Source organism: Pinus tabuliformis, chromosome 4_1 (genome assembly GCF_031772625.1).
Source record: "Pinus tabuliformis cultivar Carrire ecotype Pingquan chromosome 4_1, CPIR1, whole genome shotgun sequence".
In the NCBI taxonomy this organism is placed as follows: domain Eukaryota; kingdom Viridiplantae; phylum Streptophyta; class Pinopsida; order Pinales; family Pinaceae; genus Pinus; species Pinus tabuliformis.
The window spans coordinates 393602628-393622095 of NC_142303.1; the positions used below are offsets into that span (position 1 = coordinate 393602628).

General features: G+C 40.4%; 1 protein-coding gene across 2 annotated transcripts in view; it reads left to right on the top strand.

Moving 5' to 3' along the window:
- The window catches only part of GALAK (galacturonic acid kinase), a 475159-nt gene that overhangs the window by 230821 nt on the left and 224870 nt on the right, over window positions 1-19468 (top strand). For both annotated transcript variants that reach the window (XM_089419802.1, XM_089419801.1), the window contains exon 8: window positions 2569-2668. In XM_089419802.1, the coding sequence (XP_089275928.1) occupies window positions 2569-2668 (100 nt within the window). The remainder of the gene's footprint in view (window positions 1-2568; window positions 2669-19468) is intronic.

Genomic DNA, 19468 nt, shown 5'->3' on the forward strand with positions numbered 1-19468 from the left:
TATAATCTAGCAGATTAACACACTAGGATTCTCCTAAGATTCTAATGACAAAATCCATTCCGGCTTTGGGGTTAGGCTGAAGGAAAACTCTGCCGATCATGGATCGGTGAGACGAAAAACCTTCCGGAACGTAGATTATCACTAGAAAATTAGGTCCACCTAGGAACTTTACATACATGACTCATATCTGCTAAGATTATTTACAATTCACACATGCAGACTGGGTTTACAACATAGTATGATCAAGTCGACGATCACTGTCGAATGGCACGGACATGTTGATCAAGCGCTATCCCTTTTTGCGAAGAAAAGGGGGTGTACTGCTATGGGTAGTTGACCGGTAGTGGTCAACAGGCAGCAGGCCAAGCATCAACACAGGTACCGGTGCGGAAGGATCAGTGTGATGTTCAGTGGTGGAGCATTACTAGAGCACATTCCTCGCTACGAGGGAGTGTTGATTTGTGGTAGCATCAGATGTGATCTAGCCATGAAAATTGGTGGAAAGGCTAAAGCATATGAGATCTCCAAAACCCAGAAATGGTTTGAGGAAATCCCACCCGTTTATAGAGATATTAACATAATTAATATTTTTAATGAAGTTCCTAAGTCTAAACTTAGGAAAATTAAAATATTAATGGGTGTTAATATAAAATTGGGTGAGAAGGTTCTAAATGACATGGATCAAGCCAAATCTAATCTTAGCCGTTGATTAGAGACTTAATCTCGGTCATTGAAGACTCAACAAGAAAAGTATAAGAAGAGGCTTGAGGGTTAGTTGGAGATACACGAAGATTGATCAATGAGTTTGATTTTCTGGAGCGGGGCTTGCTGAGAAAATTCAAACAAGTGATCTGTTGCAGTGAGGGGCAGTGAGTACATTGCAGAGAGGCAGAGATAGTGCCTGAGGGTCAACGTAGTGACCAAAGAGGCTAACACAGAGGCAGCTAGAGACTACGTAGAGGCTGAGGGGCCTGCGTGGGTGACACAAAAGGCAGAGAGTTGACACAAAGAGCTGGAAGGCTGACACAGGGGCTTCAGAAGTGACGTTGAGGCTAGCAGGGCTGATGCAGGGGCTTCAGGAGTGATGCTGAGGCTAGCAGGGCTGACGCAGGAGCTTCAGGAGTGATGCTGAGGCTAGCAAGGTTGATGCAGAGCCTTGGAGAAGCGCCAGAAGGATTTTCGTGGGGCAGACTTGCTGAATATCTGTCTCCGAGAAGAGGTATTACTGCCATGTAACAATGTCTGTTGGGTGAGCTAGTTTGGCACCCTAGTTGTACTCAAGAAATCTGCATATTAATAAAACCCTCAAAACTGCTACATCAGTTTTCTTGCATTGGGTTTTCCCGGGGATGATTGTCCAAAAATAATGGTGCCCCTTGTGAGTTTGTTTTCAAAAAATGTTTTAGGGTTTATGGGACCGCCTCATTTCTGGGTACACGGAGTTCTGATCCCGTATAATAATTTCAATATGGTTTGACCGCTTGATTTTGGGTCCACATAATTACAGAGTTTTTAGATATATATATATATATATATATATATATCATAGCCTTTTATTTTTCACCAACAACATTCATTCATACACCTGAATTCACCAAGTTTTGCAAATTTGTTGTAGCAGCTGCAGAGCAAAACTCGTGGTCAGAGGGGGCAGGCCCAACTTTTGGATTTTAACCAAATACGTTCTCGGCATTTAACTTTTACGGGTGGATCCAAAAAAAATTACAAAGTATTGAAACATTTCAAAATTCAAATCCCCCATTTCCAAAACCCTGAAACAGTTAGGAAACGTTTCGATGATGTTTTTATGGCAAATCGTACCTGTTTTTGTTTCAGAAACGCGAAACAACGTTTCTATCGGTTTCTAAAGACATTTCTGGTAACTTAGGAATTTGAATGGAAGTAGGTAAATTCATCACCATTTTAGAGGACAATCATGCAACACTATGTGAACATGACTAGGATGTGACCACCTTGATGAAGATCTGTGAAGAGAAAAGATACACCCCTGAAGCAAGCTTCACCAATGTTCCAACCTTTGGAAGCCTATAATTATCCCATCAACCTACACAAGATCATGTGTTCCACTCATGTCAATATGAGGGGTAACACCATGCTTAATAACAATTAGTTACCCCTTCTATTTTACATTTTTAATTAATATTTATTTTAGTTACAAATTTCACTTTTATTACAATGGAGGAATACTTCAAAAGTGTTTTGTGTAAGCATATTTTTATGTTTAGGGCTTGTCACTGAACATTTTGTTTAAAAATAGAGTTATTAGAATGTGTGTTTTAATTTCAACATGGACACGTGGGAATGGTTATAGCTTGTTTATAAAGGTAGAGAGTTGATATGTGCATCATTACAGAGAATCTTGACAAGTGTTTGTGCACAATATAAGTCCAAGTGGATTGTGTTTTTGATGGCTTTGGTTTGTCTAAAGCGATTTGCAAGTAAAGTAATTCATATGTCTGCAACTTGGTAAGTAAACATACTTTATCTGGCTGCATTTGTTGTTGAGAGAACATGCCAACATTTGTTCTTTTGTTCTGTATGATGCAGGTTGATTGAGAATGAGTATATGGGTATAAATAATGGTGTTTTGGATCAATCAGCAATCCTGCTTTCTGAACGTAATTGCCTCACATGCATCGACTGCAAGGTGAAATTCTACAATCCTAATTTAGAATTCATAATTTCCTAAATTGGAGGTTAGTCGTGTGTTTATGATAAAAACAAAGGTGCCAGTGTCTCATGAGGTGCAGTGATTGATATGTAAGATGTAAACTGCTTGATGCAAGTAGTTGAAGATCCAGAAAAGGAAATACTAGACTCTTGAATCACTTCTCTTCAAGGAATGATATTGGAATAAGAGTTTCATTTTAAAATATTTATGACATTATCAAATCAATGTACAGTGTATTATCAAGTAAATCAAGGAGATGCATGGTTAAAAGAAGAACACAATTTTCAATGAATGAAAATATTATGTAAGAATAAATTTCATATTCAACCATGCATAGGGACTCAAGAGCAGTGTATGTACTGTTGCAAAACTTCAGATGCAGGAATATATTTTAGATTCAAGCAAGGATGAAAGAAGCCACATAGTACACAACCATAACAGTTCTTATAGATTCTTAAATACAAGTGTTGAGAGAAGCAGAATCTTGCAGCCTCAAAAAATTCCTTTGAAAATGTACATCAAACAGAAGAGTCTTGAACAATATGGAAGTTAACGAGATATTCAGTCAGATCATGCTGGATGAATCAAAAGACCTGGAGTTAGTGCTTGATTTTCAGTGTGTAAATCTGGGCATTAACAGACCCTTAGGACGACCTTTCTTGTACAAGTAAAAGACAAAAATAATGCTTTATTACCCGTTTTTTCGCACTTTCTTTACTTGGGCACTCCCCTCTTAGAAGTGTGCATGCTTTAACAACCAATAGTAAGAAACATTTCTAACACGGTGTTTTTTCAGTAGTGTGGCATGTGCAAAGTCCAACAACAGACATTTGAGGAGAGCAAGTCAACCAAGCACTGAGAGGATGTGTCAATAGTAGTATTGCCATTGATGAGCATTTAGTATTCTGTTTTTGTTTAAATGAGTTGAAGTTTGAAATCTTGAATCTTTCTATAACAGCTTAATACTATAACTTAATATAATAATTATTTATGTTATGTTGAATCTTGTTACGACTATTATGAAATTCACATCTTCTACTAGTCACTGGAATCATTTTTTGATCAATCATATCGGTACTCAGATTTTTTACTCTATTAGATTTCCTTCGTTCCGTCTTTTAAATTTTAAGACATTTTATATAATATGCATACATATATACCTACATACTACAAACATATATGTGGTGAATCTTGTACCCTAATGGGTTTGGATCTCAAAAATGGCCTGCTGTTCCAGGTTGAGACCTGCAGCAACACCCACAATTCATAGAAACCTTTGTACCTCCTTTAGAACTGCTTCTTGCACTTCTAAGAATTGTGGAGGGGAGACAGTGATGGGAGGTTCATGTGGAGGTGAAACAGTGATGGGAGGTTCATGACACGTGGAGGTTTGACTGGAGATCCATGTGGATGAGACAAGGGAGGATTATGCAGAGGATTAAAACAAGTCATCTTTTGGAAGAGTTTCCAGTACGTATAAGGATTCATCCAGCTGTTGGGTTATCTGGCACATGAGATCATACCTTGTATGATAAACAGCCATAGTTTTGGGGGCTCTGTTTTGATGTCACTTCATGTTTTGGCACAGACCATTGACTCAAAAGCATTCACACACATTTTTTCAGTCTAAGGTTTAAATACTGATCACTATTATAGTTTGTAGAAGATACAGATCAGCAATCAGCACTGTCTGGTACCTGTTCTATGTTTTAAATTGTCCATTGTTCTAATCTGGATCTTTTACACAGTAGATAACAGCAAAATCACAGTATGTTATGTATAGCAAAGAAAACATAATCTAGAGGCGGAGTACACTCTGTTTTCAGCATTCTGAAAGGGCACACCACTGGTACAAATTACAGACCTGTCCATAGGCCTCATAAGAGCAACATAACAGCAGATTGGATAATTCCTCCGTAGACTGTTTGAAGAAATCATTGCTGTGACACTTGGTTTGAGGAAATGGAACTTGTGGATAAACTGGAAGGGAGTCCACCATGAAAGAGAGTTAATATATCTTTTGGAGCAATAGTCGAGGAAGAGCAGGTTAGAATATTGCTTAGAATGAGAAATGCTCCAGCCCTACCTCTTGATCCAGTCATAATGCAGTCTCCATTCTAGGAATGAGTGCTTGATTTCATTGGCTAGTTCTATCAGAACTCCAAAAATTGATTCAGTTGGATTCTTACAGCTACAGACTATTTTACTAGATGGGTAGAGGCTGTACCATTGCAGAATTCTTCCAGTGCCAGTATATTTAAATTCTTGGAAACGAACATTCTTACATGATTCAGAGTTTCGAGTAGCATTACCATAGATAATGCTAGTATTTTGATAAGCCGAGTTGATGAGTTTTTGTTCCTAGTACAACATTACATTGGTTCATTCAGCCAATTATTATCCACAGCGGAATGAATTGGTAGAATCTAGCTAATAAGAACCTTATCTAGATTATCAAGGTGATTGGGGAGAACAAGAGAGCATGGAATATTGCCTCAGATTTGCATTATGGGAAGATCTTATCATGGTTTTTTTTTTTGAATGGTAAAAGTTGATTTGAGCTGGTTTATAGTTTGGATGTAGTATTACCGGTCAATTTGAGGTTGCCAGTTTATAAATTCTTAGAGGAGTTCACTACCAATCAGGAGGCATTATGGACTCACATTGATTGCTTGGAACAACTTGATGTGGATAGCTAATAATCACTTCATTGACTGTCGGGATCAAGTGAAGGAGGTATTTGATTTGGAAAGGTAGGGATAAGTCCTTGGAAGTGGGAGATTAATTATTGTAGTGGGGCAAAAGGAATGAGAAAGTAGGAGACTACGACAGGTTTGAGAGTTTATAGTTGGGACTTGCTACCCATCCATATGCATGGGAAACCATAGGAGAATTTTTTTCTCCTATGATGCAGTTTGCCAGCCAGCAGCCCCTACCATGATCCACAGATAGCGAGCCTTTGAAAGATCTCACCCATTACTTGGTCTGTGCATTCATTCATCTAGCATATTCATTCGATAGAGGTGGGGTCATCTATTGTGAGATATGTTATTGTAAAATATAGCATCTTAGTGCAAAGCCTCACTAAGCAGCCTAGATGAGAGCAAGAATGGGTGAGTTACCATTGTCACCTCAACAATCAATCCCCTTGTTTCTATGGTTGGATACAATCCATCACAAGGAAGGCTTTCCTAGTAGATCTTAGGGATCAAGTAACTCAATTAGACTTAGGCTAAATGTCCCCTAAGGGTTCTACAATAAGATTCACCCAAGGATAAGTATGCAATGATTAGGGTTTTGGGTGACTTAAGGTATAATATGAAGAGTTCAAAAGTTCCTATGGTTAAAGCTAGAGGGTTTAGATTAACCTATAGAGGCTCAAATAAGTTCCCAAACACCTGCAATCAAGAAATTACACTTTGCTGTTATAAACTAGGGTTTCAACCAATGATTTATAGCACACAAATACTTTATAACGGCAACAAGAAAAAGCTGTGGAATCAATGATAAACTAGTGAGGAATTAGGGCTAATTAATGTGTAAATCAGTGTTGATAATATCGCCGAAATATCGGCGATATTCGGAAATATTGCAATATTTTCGGGGAGCCGAAATATTGCCGATAAAATATCATGATATTTTCGCTCCCCGAAAATATCGCAATATTTCCGAGATATCGCCAATATCTCGTGAAAATATCGCGCGACGATGTGAAATATCACCGGGCCGGCTGGGCCGCGACTGGAAAAGGGAAAAATCAATTTTTGTTTGCTCATTTTTGTTTTCTGAGTGTTGGAGAAGGAAGGGGAGAGTGTTGTGGTTGTTGTCAAGGAGGAATTGAGGATCGAAGAGCCATTATCACCACCAACTACGAATTTTTTGTTGATCAAAGATTGAAGAACAGTGAGACAATCTTCATTTCTTCCATTAACAGGTATGTTATAAAAACCCCCTATGTTAATGATTTTTTTGATAGATTTAGGGTTATTCTTGCTTGCCTCTTTGCCTACCAACATTTTTTTTTTTCCATTTGCTATGATTTTCATGCCCATGAGCCAATGCAAGGGTTTTCTCCATATTTGGACAACAAACTCCATTTCTTTTTTTAACTTTCAAATGCACCCTCTTATTGTCATTTTTCATTGAATTCACATTGCAAATAATGTAGCAAAAAAATTATTTTGTAAAATGAGGTGGTTATTACTTATTATTTTTTGTGTATGGGTGGAATAACTTCAATCATTAATTTCAATTTTTTGTTTTTTTGGTGCCCTAGGTTTGAATTAGCTCACTACAAATATGCCAAAAGCCTTGGACCCATTTTGGGAGTATGGGGAGCCTGATGGTGGGACAAATCGGGCATATCTATCATGCAAATTGTGTGGGACTAGGATGACAGGAGGGGTTACGTGATTGAAATACCATCTGGCTAGACTCCCTGGACATGATGTTGGGCTTTGTACAGTTTATAGTCTGGAGCTTATACAAAAAGCTCTTGAAAAAATTGATGAAAAAGATAGAAAGAAGGAAGAGGTAGAAAGAAACAAGGCTGAACGTGCAAGTAGATCTTTCGGGATATCTTCTTTTGATTTTGAGGTTGAGGGTAGTGGGAGGGGCTCCATAACATCACCTGCTACTGCTAGTGCGAGGTCATCATTTTTTGTTCCACTAATAGGACATGGAGCACAACCTTCCATAAAATCAATTGTTAAAAAAAAGGAGAAGCAAGAAGTAGATAGAGTTATGGGGAGGTGTCTTTTCTGGAGCAACTTACCTCTCAACATCACCAAAACGAATCCATTTTGGTAGCCAACGTGTGATGCTATTGCTATTGTGGGCCCAAGGTACAAAGGTGCTACATATGAGGAGTTGCGGGGGCCAATTCTTCAAGCAGAAAAGCAGGACATCAACCCTAGATTGGCGCAGTTGAAACAAACATGGGAAGTTTCTGGATGCACAGTGATGTCTGATAGTTGGACAGATAGGAAGGTTAGGACCCTTCTAAATTGCTTGGTACATTGTCCTAAAGGTACCATGTTTATTAAATTAGTGGATGCATCAACACATATTAAAGATGCAACAACGATATGTGAGTTGTTAGATGGGTTCATTCGGGAGATTGGTATGCAAAATGTGGTGCAAGTCATAACAAACAATGCAACTAATTATGTGTCTGCCGGCAGGATGCTTATGGAGAGGCACCACACATTGTTCTGGACTTCGTGTGCAGCACATTGTATTGATTTGCTACTTTAGGATATGGGGAAACTCTCCTTCATCAAGGAGGTGATTAATATGTCTAGGAGCGTCCCCAAGTTTATTTATAACCATGCTTTTGTTTTTAGCCTCATGAGGAGGTACAATAGAAACAAGGAGTTGCGGCATCCTGCAATCACATGTTTTGCCACCAAATTTATTACTCTTCAATATTTTCTTTGATGCCAGTTCGAGTTGAAGAAAATGTTTGTTTCTGATGAATGGCGTGATTGTAGATACAGTAGGAGATAGGACGGGAGAGCCATTGCAAAAATGGTTTACTCTGACATGTTTTGGCAGTGAGTAGAAGAAGCATGCTCAGTTGGTGAACCTATAGTAAAGGTTTTGAGATTGGTAGATGGGGACAAGCCTGCAATGGCTTATTTGTATGAGGCCATGGATAGGGCCAAGGAGGCCATTCGTGCTTATTATGTAGACAAGGGTTCTGCTGGGCTTGATAGGCATATGATGTTATGGGATGTGATTGATAATCGGTGGACAGGGATGCTTCATCGACCCATTCATGCAGCAACACTCTTCCTCAACCTCGCATTTTCATATAAATGCGCCTTTGATTTTGATGGCGAGGTGATGGAAGGGCTCCATTCCTGCATTCATAGGATGGTACCTGATCCTCAACTTCGTAGCAAAATCAATCGCGAGATAACGTTTTATCGGGATTGTGTTGGCCTATTTGGCTTTGATGATGCTATTAGGGAAAGGACCCTCTTCATGCCATGTAAGTGACAAGTCATTACTCATTAGAATTTTCAATTTAGAACTTCCTTCCTTATAATTTTAGATTTTTAAAATTCAATTATGTAACTTTTATTTGAAAGTTTAATTATGTTTTAAGTTTTTGATTTTTTTATTTCTTTATTTTGTTGTAGATATTTGGTGGCAAAGTTATGGTGGAAGGGCACCAAATTTGCAGAAATTGGCCATAAGAATCCAGAGTCAAACATGTAGCTCTTCAGGGTGTGAGTGCAATTGGAGTGTATTTGAGAAAATACACTCAAAAAAGCACAACAGGTATAACTTTGAGCTTCAATCTTCAGTTGAGCAATTACATTTATTGTAATTTAAAATTTTTAATTTATGACCCTAAAGTGTCAAGAGTCGAGAGTCAAGACTCATTAGTTTTTTTGACACTTACAGGTTGGAGTTCGCACGCCTCAATGATTTAGTGTATGTGCATTACAATATCCAACTTCGAGTGAAGCAAATAGAAGCACCAATGGATCCAGATGCCATTTCCTTAGACAACATTGATGTATTGTCTCAGTGGAGGGTGGACTCTGAGGTGCCCATCTTGGAGGAGTCACCTTCATGGTTAGAGCCAGATGATCCATTAGAACAGGGGAAACAAGAGGAGGAGGACTCAGAGGAGGAGCAACACGAGGAGGAGCAGGAGGCAGAGGAGGAGGCGCAGGAGACGGGGGGAGCATCAACATCAACACCATTTGCTATAGATATAGGAGAGCACAAATCCATACCTAGCACTCATTATTTGACATTATGTGCAGGGGCGGGGTGTTAAAATTGGAAACTAGGGCCAAACTCCATGTGGGTCACCTCATTTATGGCAACTGATACTTTTCTTGGATTCCTCTCATCGAGAGGTGTAGAATTGATGTAACGATCATCAAATTCCGACATGTATTCATGGAGATATGAATTTATTTGTATTTCTTGACAATTTGTCAAGGTCGGCCAGCAAGTAAAATAGTGTTTCACACCCCCAGCTAAACCTCAACGTGGCATATAAGTAGAGGAGACCTTGAGGCATTAGCACACTCATCTCACCATCTCATTCCTCTCTCTCCTAGTCTCTTGGGTATGCGTAGGAGGAGGAAGACACTCACACGTGGGAGAAGGAAGGACGCAGGCCAGTTTTGGGACAACGTTGACCTAGGGTTGACTGTGGAGCAGCAGGGGTATATTATGCATGTGTTTGACCAACGAAGAGGAAGTTGACTGCATTCTTGGGTCGGGTAGCCTCTCCTAGGCTAGCCACATTGCTGGACAGCCTAGCGTTGACCTGTTGGAGCACATGTTTGGGACAACGTTGATTGGTTAGGGCTGACTGTAGTATTGTTGTAGCATTGACTGCTATTTGACCTCTTTGCATTGACTGTTTTGGGCTGCTATTTATTACTGTTGGAGGCCGAGTTATCCTAGGTTGATTTAACGTCTTTTGGGAACTGTTTGACCAGCCTTGACCTTATTGATCAAAGATTGTATTGCTATTGTTGTAAATCACAAATTTGTGACATTGTACTATCTCTCTCTCTCTGCTGAATTATTGAAGAATATAGAAGAATTGATCAAAGGGTTTCCCTGCATTGAGGTTTGTCCTTGGCTGGTGCCACATCTTGTGTCTCTTGTCTTGGCTTGTCTTCTGTTGTTTACATTTATGTTCTATCTGCATTTTACTATCATGTTGATGTGATTGCTATACTAGAAATTGATATTGGGCTAATAAGAAGATTTGAAGTAAATTGCTTTTAAGCATAGAACATACTATAATTTAACATGGTATCAGAGGTGAGGTGAAGACAAAGCCCAAACAAGAGCAAGAGCAATCACTGAAGACAATTGGAAAAAGTCAAAAGGCTTCATGGGTACCTCATCACACTTCCCCGCCGAAGACAAGGTTCGTGAGAAGTTTGACTATCACGGATGGAAGATGTCTCTTGATCTGACATTGGAAGAGCAGGAAGTGTTGGACCATATGAGGGGTAGAATCACTGAGCCTCCATCAAATGCATCGGCTGCTACAAGGAACAAATATACTAGGGGTGAAGTCAAAGTGAAGAAGATCATCCGAGATTCAATTGACAAGCATTTGGTGGCCTATATTTCCGAGCTGAACACCTCCAAGGAGATCTACAATAGATCGGTAAGCTTGTTTAAAGTTAGTGATGCAAATCAAGTTTTGTTCATCAAAAATAAGTTGAACGATATTAAGAAGGGCAAGGATGAAGATATTCAATCCTACTTACTAGGGGTGAAGTCAAAGCGAAGAAGATCATCCGAGATTCAATTGACAAGCGTTTGGTGGCCTACATTTCCAAGCTAAACACCTCCAAGGAGATCTACAATAGACTGGTAAGCTTGTTTAAAGCTAGTGATGCAAATCAAGTTTTGTTCCTCAAAAATAAGTTGAAGGATATTAAGAAGGGCAAGGACGAAGATGTTCAATCCTACTTACTAGGGGTGAAGTCAAAGTGAAGAAGATCATCGGAGATTCAATTGACAAGCGTTTGGTGGCCTACATTTCCGAGTTGAACACCTCCAAGGAGATCTATGATAGATTGGTAAGCTTGTTTAAAGTTAGTGATGCAAATCAAGTTTTGTTCCTCAAAAACAAGTTGAAGGATATTAAGAAGGGCAAGGATGAAGATATTCAATCCTACTTGTTAAGGATCATTGAGATCAAGAATGATCTCCTATCGATTGAAGAAGTGTTAAAATTGGAAACTAGGGCCAAAATCCATGTGGGTCATCTTATTTATGGCAGTTGATATTTTTCTTGGACTCCTCTCATCGAGAGGTGTAGGATTGATCTAAAGATCATCTGATTCCGATAAGTATTCGTGGAGATATAAATTTATTTGTGTTATGGGACAATTCGTCAAGGTCGGCTAGCAACCAAACTGCCCCCACTTGTGCTCCATGTTTTAGTATAAATACAAGTGCCTTGCAAGTCATTTGGACACACTTCACTCTTGATTTCTCTCCACTTGTTTTGGGTTTTAGTGGAAGAGAAGTCTAAGAGGAGGAAGCCCTAGACGCAGGAGGAAAGGAGACTAAACAAGGAGCCCTAGCCACAGTCTGGCCGCAGTCAAGAAGAGATCTAATACTGCCCTAGCCGTAGTCCTAAAGAAGGTGATCTAACCGCCATTCAATCAAGGAGACTTAGCCGCAATTCAAGCTGGAGATCTAGCACGGTGAAGGAGGCCTATACACGCTGCCCTAATGCGCAGTCCTATCCTGCCCTAGCCGCAGGTCCTTCATGCCCTAGCCGCAGGTCTTGTCACCGTAGATAGAGACTCTGTCTCTGTCCTTAAAGAAGGCTCCTCAATGCAGCAGGGAGGCCTCCATACGCTGTCCAGAGAAGCCTCAAATGAAGCCCTAGCTGCAGTCTTCTACACCACCTATCCGCTGTAAGAAAGAGACATTGTTAACAGTCCTAAGAATGTGTTTTAGGTGCACATCTTGGCCGCAGTCCTAAAGACCAACCACGTTGAAGGGAGAGGTCTCTTCAGATGTTTTATGAGGAGATCCTATACGCTGTCACAAGAGGTTCTTATCAGCAGTTTAGAAGGGCTATACTACGTTGGCTAAAGGAACTGCTACAACAATGAGAAACCTCCATACCTTGATGAGAAGAAGCTCCAATAGCACACAGATCAACATTGTATTTCAGTGGGCCACATGTTGATGACAGCCTTGTGTGTATCCTAGGACTGTGGGATCATAGCTTATCTTGCTGCTGGGCTAGGCCATAGGCCATAGCCAACAGCTAAGGCAGTGTGGCAGCATGACAGAAGTAGTGTCCCTTCTTATGCAGGAGGTGGACAACATTCTAGGAGATGCAGCATAATGGTTGGATACTACATGGTTGATGCAACATGTTTAGATACAGCCCATGGATGCAACTACATATCTAGATGTAGCAGTTGGATGCAGCATGGTGTTAGAGACAACAGTGTAGTGCAGCATAATGATGAGTGCAGCCCGGTGATGGGAGCTTGTGATGAAGAGCAGCTTAATGACAGTGGTATAGCGTGATGATACATTGCAGTATACATTGAGCACAATGATGGGCACAGTCATGATTAGTGAAGCATGATGAGGTGCAACACAATGATAGGTGCAACCTGGTGATGGAGTCACCTTGGAGAATCAGTTGAAGCAACATATCTTCAACTGAGTTCAGATACCTCATGTATCATCTTCTTAGAGATGATCTCTGCTCTTATTTAGATAAGTCAAAGTATTGACTTCTGTTGTATATGTATTATCTGTGTCTCTCTCTCTGTTGAACTATTGAAGAACATATAAGAAGAATTGATCAAGGGTTTCCCCACATTAGAGTTTGTCCTTGGCTAGTGCCACATCTTGTGTTCTCTTGTCTTGGCTTGTCTTCTGCGATCTATGTTTATGTTTTATCTGCAATTTAATATTATGCTGATGTGATTGCTAATCTAGAAAAGATATTGAGCTAACTATGAAAATTGAAATAAATTGCTCTGAGCATTAAACATACCTAAACTCAACAAGAAGTCATTCTTGACAGGGAACTAACTATCACTACCCTTGGAGGGCTCCCATCCGAATGGTATATATATAGAACCACTCTTCTCAACAATGACCAAATTCTGAGATTTGACGAATTGATGTCGAGATGCATTCAAGAAGAGACAAGGATGGTGTTGACATAGATTGTCATTGATGTCAATATGGCAATATTCGAGGAGCCAGAGGAAGCAAACAAAGCCATCGGAGGAAGCAAACAGAGCCAGTGGAAGCAAACAGAGCCATCAGAGCAATGGAGGAAGCAGATAGAGCTATCGAGAGCTATCAGAGCAATGTATGCCACAAAAGGGTCATATGCATGCAAATGAGCTGTCAGGAGACATATATGCCACAGATTACACTATCGGGAGCTATCAAAGGAGCAAAGGATGCATTAACACTATCGGAGGCATAAACCCAGATATACATGCGCGTTTAACACTATCGGGGGCAGAAAGACTTACATATATGGAAAATACACTATTGGGGGCAGAAAGACTTAGTTATATGGCGAATACACTATCGGAGCGGAAAAGGCAGAGTTTATATAAGTATGCGCAAAATACTCTATCGGAGGTGGAAGACTTAGGTGTATTGTAAATACACTATCGGAGGCGGAAGTTTTAATGCTATCGGGTCTGTAGAACCCATATAGCATCACCCCTGTGTATTTACTTGTTTATCGCCGAATGGCTTACACAGAGAAATCATGCTAAAACACTTAGCGGATTCGGGAAAGCGGACTTGAAATTTTATGCACGGGAGTGTTGAGTCCTATCGAGTCCGGCACATATTATCGCATCACTATAAGGGACTGGTCTACGTTAAGGTCTAGACCTGAACCTTTGCGATTTGCAATTGCTGACGTATATCGCATCGACACTTATACATCGGTTGATGCAACATGTTTAGCTATAGCCCATGGATGCAGCTACTTATCTAGATGTAGCAGTTGGATGCAGCATGGTGTTAGAGACAACAGTGTAGTGCAGTATAATGATGAGTGCAGCCCGGTGATGGGAGCTTGTGATGAAGAGCAGCTTAATGACAGTGGTGCAGCGTGATGATACATTGCAGTATACATTGAGCACAGTGATGGGCACATTCATGATTAGTGAAGCATGATGAGGTGCAACACAATGATAGGTGCAACCTGGTGATGGAGTCACCTTGGAGAATCAGTTGAAGCAGCATATCTTCAACTGAGTTCAACTACCTCATGTATCATCTTCTTAGAGATGATCTCTGCTCTTATTTAGATAAGTCAAAGTATTGACTTCTGTTGTGTATGTATTATCTCTCTCTCTCTCCGTTGAACTATTGAAGAACATATAAGAAGAATTGATCAAGGGTTTCCCCACATTGGGGTTTGTCCTTGGCGAGTGCCACATCTTGTGTTCTTTTGTCTTGGCTTGTCTTCTGCGATCTATGTTTATGTTCTATCTGCAGTTTAATATTATGCTGATGTGATTGCTAATCTGGAAAAGATATTGAGCTAATTGTGAAAATTGAAATAAATTGCTTTGAGCATAGAACATACCTAAACTCAACAAGAAGTCATTCCTGACAGGGAACTAACTATCACTACCCTTGGAGGGCTCCCATCCCGATGGTATATATTTAGAACCACTCTTCTCAACAATGACCAAATTCCGGGATTTGAAGAATTGACGTCGAGATGCATTCAAGAAGAGACAAGGATGGTGGAGAAAGAAATGCCTTCAAGCAAAGGCAACCCCACTGCTTTCTCCTCTCATGCCAAAATGAGAAATAATTCTGGGTCTAAAGGTCACTTCAAAGGAAAGACCGGATCGAAGGGTGGAAGGAAGGTAAGATGCTTCGTTTGCAATAAATTTGGCCACTATGCGAGGGAGTGTCCTAATAGAAAGGACACATCACATGATGATGATCAAAATCACTCCGGGGGCAACTCCAACCACAATCAAAGGAATGGCAGGTTCAATGGCAAAGGAAAGACTTATGCAGGAAATCAAGGAAGTGGTCAACCCTCCAAGAAAGCAAGGAACTCTAGGTATGAATCAAATGTTGTTAATAGTAAGCAAGATGAATATTATCTGATATCAGCGCTCTCCACTACCTCTTCTCCGGACTTGTTGGGCAATTGGCTTATTGATAGTGGTGCCTAAGGCACTTCACTGGTTACAAGGAAGCTCTCTCTAATCTGATAGAGAAGGAGACAAACTTGGAGATTATTCTTAGAGACAATTCCACCTATCCCATAAAGGGTGTAGGGAATGTTACGCTTCAATTAAATCAGGGTAACACAATTCATTTGCAAGAAGTCCTATATGTACCTGATCTCAAGAAGAACCTGGTGTTCATTTCGACAATGCAAGACAAAGGCTACAAGGTGGCCTTCATCGATGGCAAGGTACGTGTATGGAAAAAGAATTTTAAAGATGCTTTCACTCTTGGGTTTCGAGTTGACTCTTTATATCAAGTTGGAGGAAGTTTGTTAGGAGTCATGTCTTACAACACATCTCTATAGTCTGAACTATGGCATCGAAGGTTTGCCCACCTTCATTATAAGGCTCTACCCGATGTGAGATAGATGGTGACAGGGATGCTCAAGTTCAAAGTAGAGCATGAAGGAGTATGTCCGGGATGTGCCGAAGGAAAGCTCAAAAGGGGACCATTCCCCTCTAGCCATAGCAAGACCTCTTACATCTTGCAGTTGGTTCACTCTGGCATATCTGGTATGATGCCCGTGAACTCTTTGGGAGGATATTTATATTATCTCACTTTTACAGATGATTATTCTCGCAAGACTTGGATATACTTCTTGAAAAAGAAGGATGAAGTGTTCTCTTGGTTCCATCTCTTGGTTCCATCACTTCAAAGCCTTGATCGAGAATCAAACCGAGAAGAGGATCAAGATCTTAAGAACTGATAATGGGACCGAGTATGAATCCAATGAGTTCCATGACTTTTGCAAGGAAGCCAGCTTTAAGAGGGAGACCACAACACCATACACTCCTGAGCAGAATGGTGTGGCGGAAAGCAAGAATCGTACGATTATGGAAGCTGTTCCTTCCATGCTCTATGATCAAAGGCTTCTGAAGTTTCTATGGGCCGAAGCTGCGAATACCACCGTATATGTTCAAAACTGATGCCCTCATCAAGCATTGGATTCCAAGACCCCTGAAGAGATGTTCACTGGTAAGAAACCTGATGTCTCTCGTTTTAGAATTTTTGGAAGTCCCGTATATTTTCATGTGCCGAAAGAGAAAAGAAGCAAATTGGGTGCATCTGGAAAAAAGGGAATCTTCGTGGCCTATAGCGAAAATTCTAAGGGCTATAGAAGCTATGTGGTTGGTCAAAGGGAAGTTGAGATAAGTCATGATGTCACCTTTGACGAAGATATGGCTCCTAGCAAGGTTGACAATCTTCCTATTCTAAGGAAAGATAAAGAAGCTGACACCAGGAAGCTGGATGAGAAGGAAGATGAGACGATGCCCGATGTGGAAGAACCTATGGATCCCATTGATCCCCTTCCGCAAGAGCCTTCCTCTTCTAGGAAGAGGCACTCATGGATTAGGGGGACACTGATGATGCTGAGGGACATATTGCACCTAGAGGGACTTTCCGTGAAAGTAAGAAGCCGACCAGGTATGAGGGATACTTGATCATTATGAGCACCATCATTCAAAATGAGCCTTCATCGTTCGAAGAAGCCGTGAAGCATCAAGTATGGAAGGATGCTATGAATGAGGAATATGAGTCCATCATGAAGAACGATGCCTGGGATGTGGTTACTAGACCCCAGGACAAAACAATTGTCACCTCGAAATGGCTTTACAAAATCAAGCATGGAGTTGATGGGAGTGCTGAAAAATATAAGGCTTGCTTTGTTGCTCGAGGCTTCTCTCAAAAGGAAGGTGTAGACTATGATGAGATATTTGCACCTGTTTCCTGATACACCACCATCCGCTCGTTCATAGCCCTTGTCGCTTCGCAAGGATGGAATCTACATAAGATGGATGTCAAGATCGCGTTCTTGCATGGTTCGATTAAAGAAGAAGTCTATTTGGAACAACCCGAGGGGTTTGAGATTCATAGTCGGGAATGTCACATATGCAGGTTGAAGAAAGCTCTCTATGGGCTGAAGCAAGCACCCCGAGCTTGGTATGAGAGGATCGATAGCTACTTGATGAAGTTGGGATTCACTAGGAGTGAAGCCGATCCAAACCTTTACTTTAAGGTTGAAGATGATAAGCCTCTCATACCGGTCCTGTATGTTGACGACCTCTTTCTAACAGGTGCAAACCCTCTCATTCACACATGTAAGAGGGAGTTGGCTTCCGAATTTGAGATGAAGGAACTAGGACTGCTGCACTATTTCCTAGGACTGGAGGTCTGGCAAAAGCCAAGAGAAATTTTCTGATCTCAAGGAAAATATGTGGCGAAGATATTGTAGAGATTTGGTATGGTGGATTGCAAGCCCGTGACTACCCCGATGGAGCTTAACTTCAAGAAGTTATGCGGTAGTGCTTCCGGGCGTATTTTGGGAAATGCTTCTGAGTATTGTCAACTCATAGGAGCATTGATTTTCTTGGTGAACTCCCGTCCAGATATATGTTTTGTAGTCAACACGTTGAGCCAATATATGGTTGAGCCTCATCACTCACATTGGATTGGTGCCAAGGATCTTCTGAGATATCTTCGGGGCACAATCACTCATGGGTTGAGATACACTGCCGGAGATGTGAGGCTACATGGATATTCCAATGCTGATTGGGCAGGCAGTGTGGAGGACCAAAAGAGCACTTTCGGGTGTTGTTTCTCTTCGGGATCTGCCTGGATATCCTGGATGAGTAGGAAGCAGAAGTCAGTGGCCTTGAGCACCGCTGAGGCAGAGTACATTGCTGCGAGTATGGCCTCTTGTGAGGCTGTCTGGTTGAGGAATCTCTTCAGTGAGCTGTTTGAACATACGCTGGATACTATCGCGATCCTCTGCGACAACCTAAGTCACCAGGTTCGTGTTCATGTTCGAGTTCGGTGACCTTGAAATTCGAATAAAGTTCGGCACCTAAAATTTTGCCGATAAAGTTCGACATAAAATTCGACATATAGAAATTTGAAAAAAAAATGTATATATATGAAAAAAATCAATTTAAAGTCAAATTCAAAGTCCATAATGCACATTGCAAACACATAAGATTATTGCTCAAACATTTAAATCATTTCCACATAATTTTATAAACCATGAAAGCGAGTGCCAATAAAGAACCAACTTCTTTACATGTAACATGGTAAACAAGGTGAGGAATTCATCATAGACATTCACACCCATATCAAATTCAACAAAACCATGGGCCATATCAAATTTCATATATTGAAATTTTTATATATAAACTCGAAAGTTTAAAGTAGCTTGGCAGTTTTAGAAAATTGTTCATGCAAAAAGTAAACTAGAAATCTAAAACAGGAACACAAGTTTTATTCTTGATGTTCCTGTGGCCCACTTGTTATATCAAAAAGTTCTATATCATCAAGAGCAGTAGGAGCTGTGAATCCGCTAGATGCTTTAGCATCAGATTCATCAGTCAATTCCCTGTCAATGTCACTATCAATGTACAAATCAGCTTCATCCATTGATGCATTTGGAACAGGATCGATCCATAGAGTAGAGGAATTGGATGACTCTTTAGCCACATTTTTCAAAGCCAACTGCAAGTTACTACGAACATAAACAAGATCTTCTAATCTTCCAGATAACAATCTATTTCTTTTCTTGGAATGAATGTGGTCAAAGGAACTCCAATTCCTTTCACATGCTGATGCACTTGATCCTTGGCTTAAGATACGAATTGCAAAATTTTGCAATTTTGGTGCCCCTGAACCATAAAATTCCCACCATACTGCTGGATCACTTTTGCTCCTATCATACTTTGCTGATTGTGTTCCAAATAACCCTTCTTCTAACCTGTATGCCCTCAACTGACTTTTGACCAAACCTGCAATTTCTGGATCTGGATTTAGCTTCTCAATAGCCTGGATAAGTCCATTCATGACTTCTTCATCCCTATGTCTTGGTAACCCAAACAATCTAGGGTCCAAATAGCATGCTGCTGCATGTAATGGACTATGCATCATCTTCCATCTTTGATCAATTAAATCCCATATCTCCTGGTAATCAACTTCCACATTATTAAAAGCACTTGCAATGGTCTCTTTGCAACAATCAATGCTTTC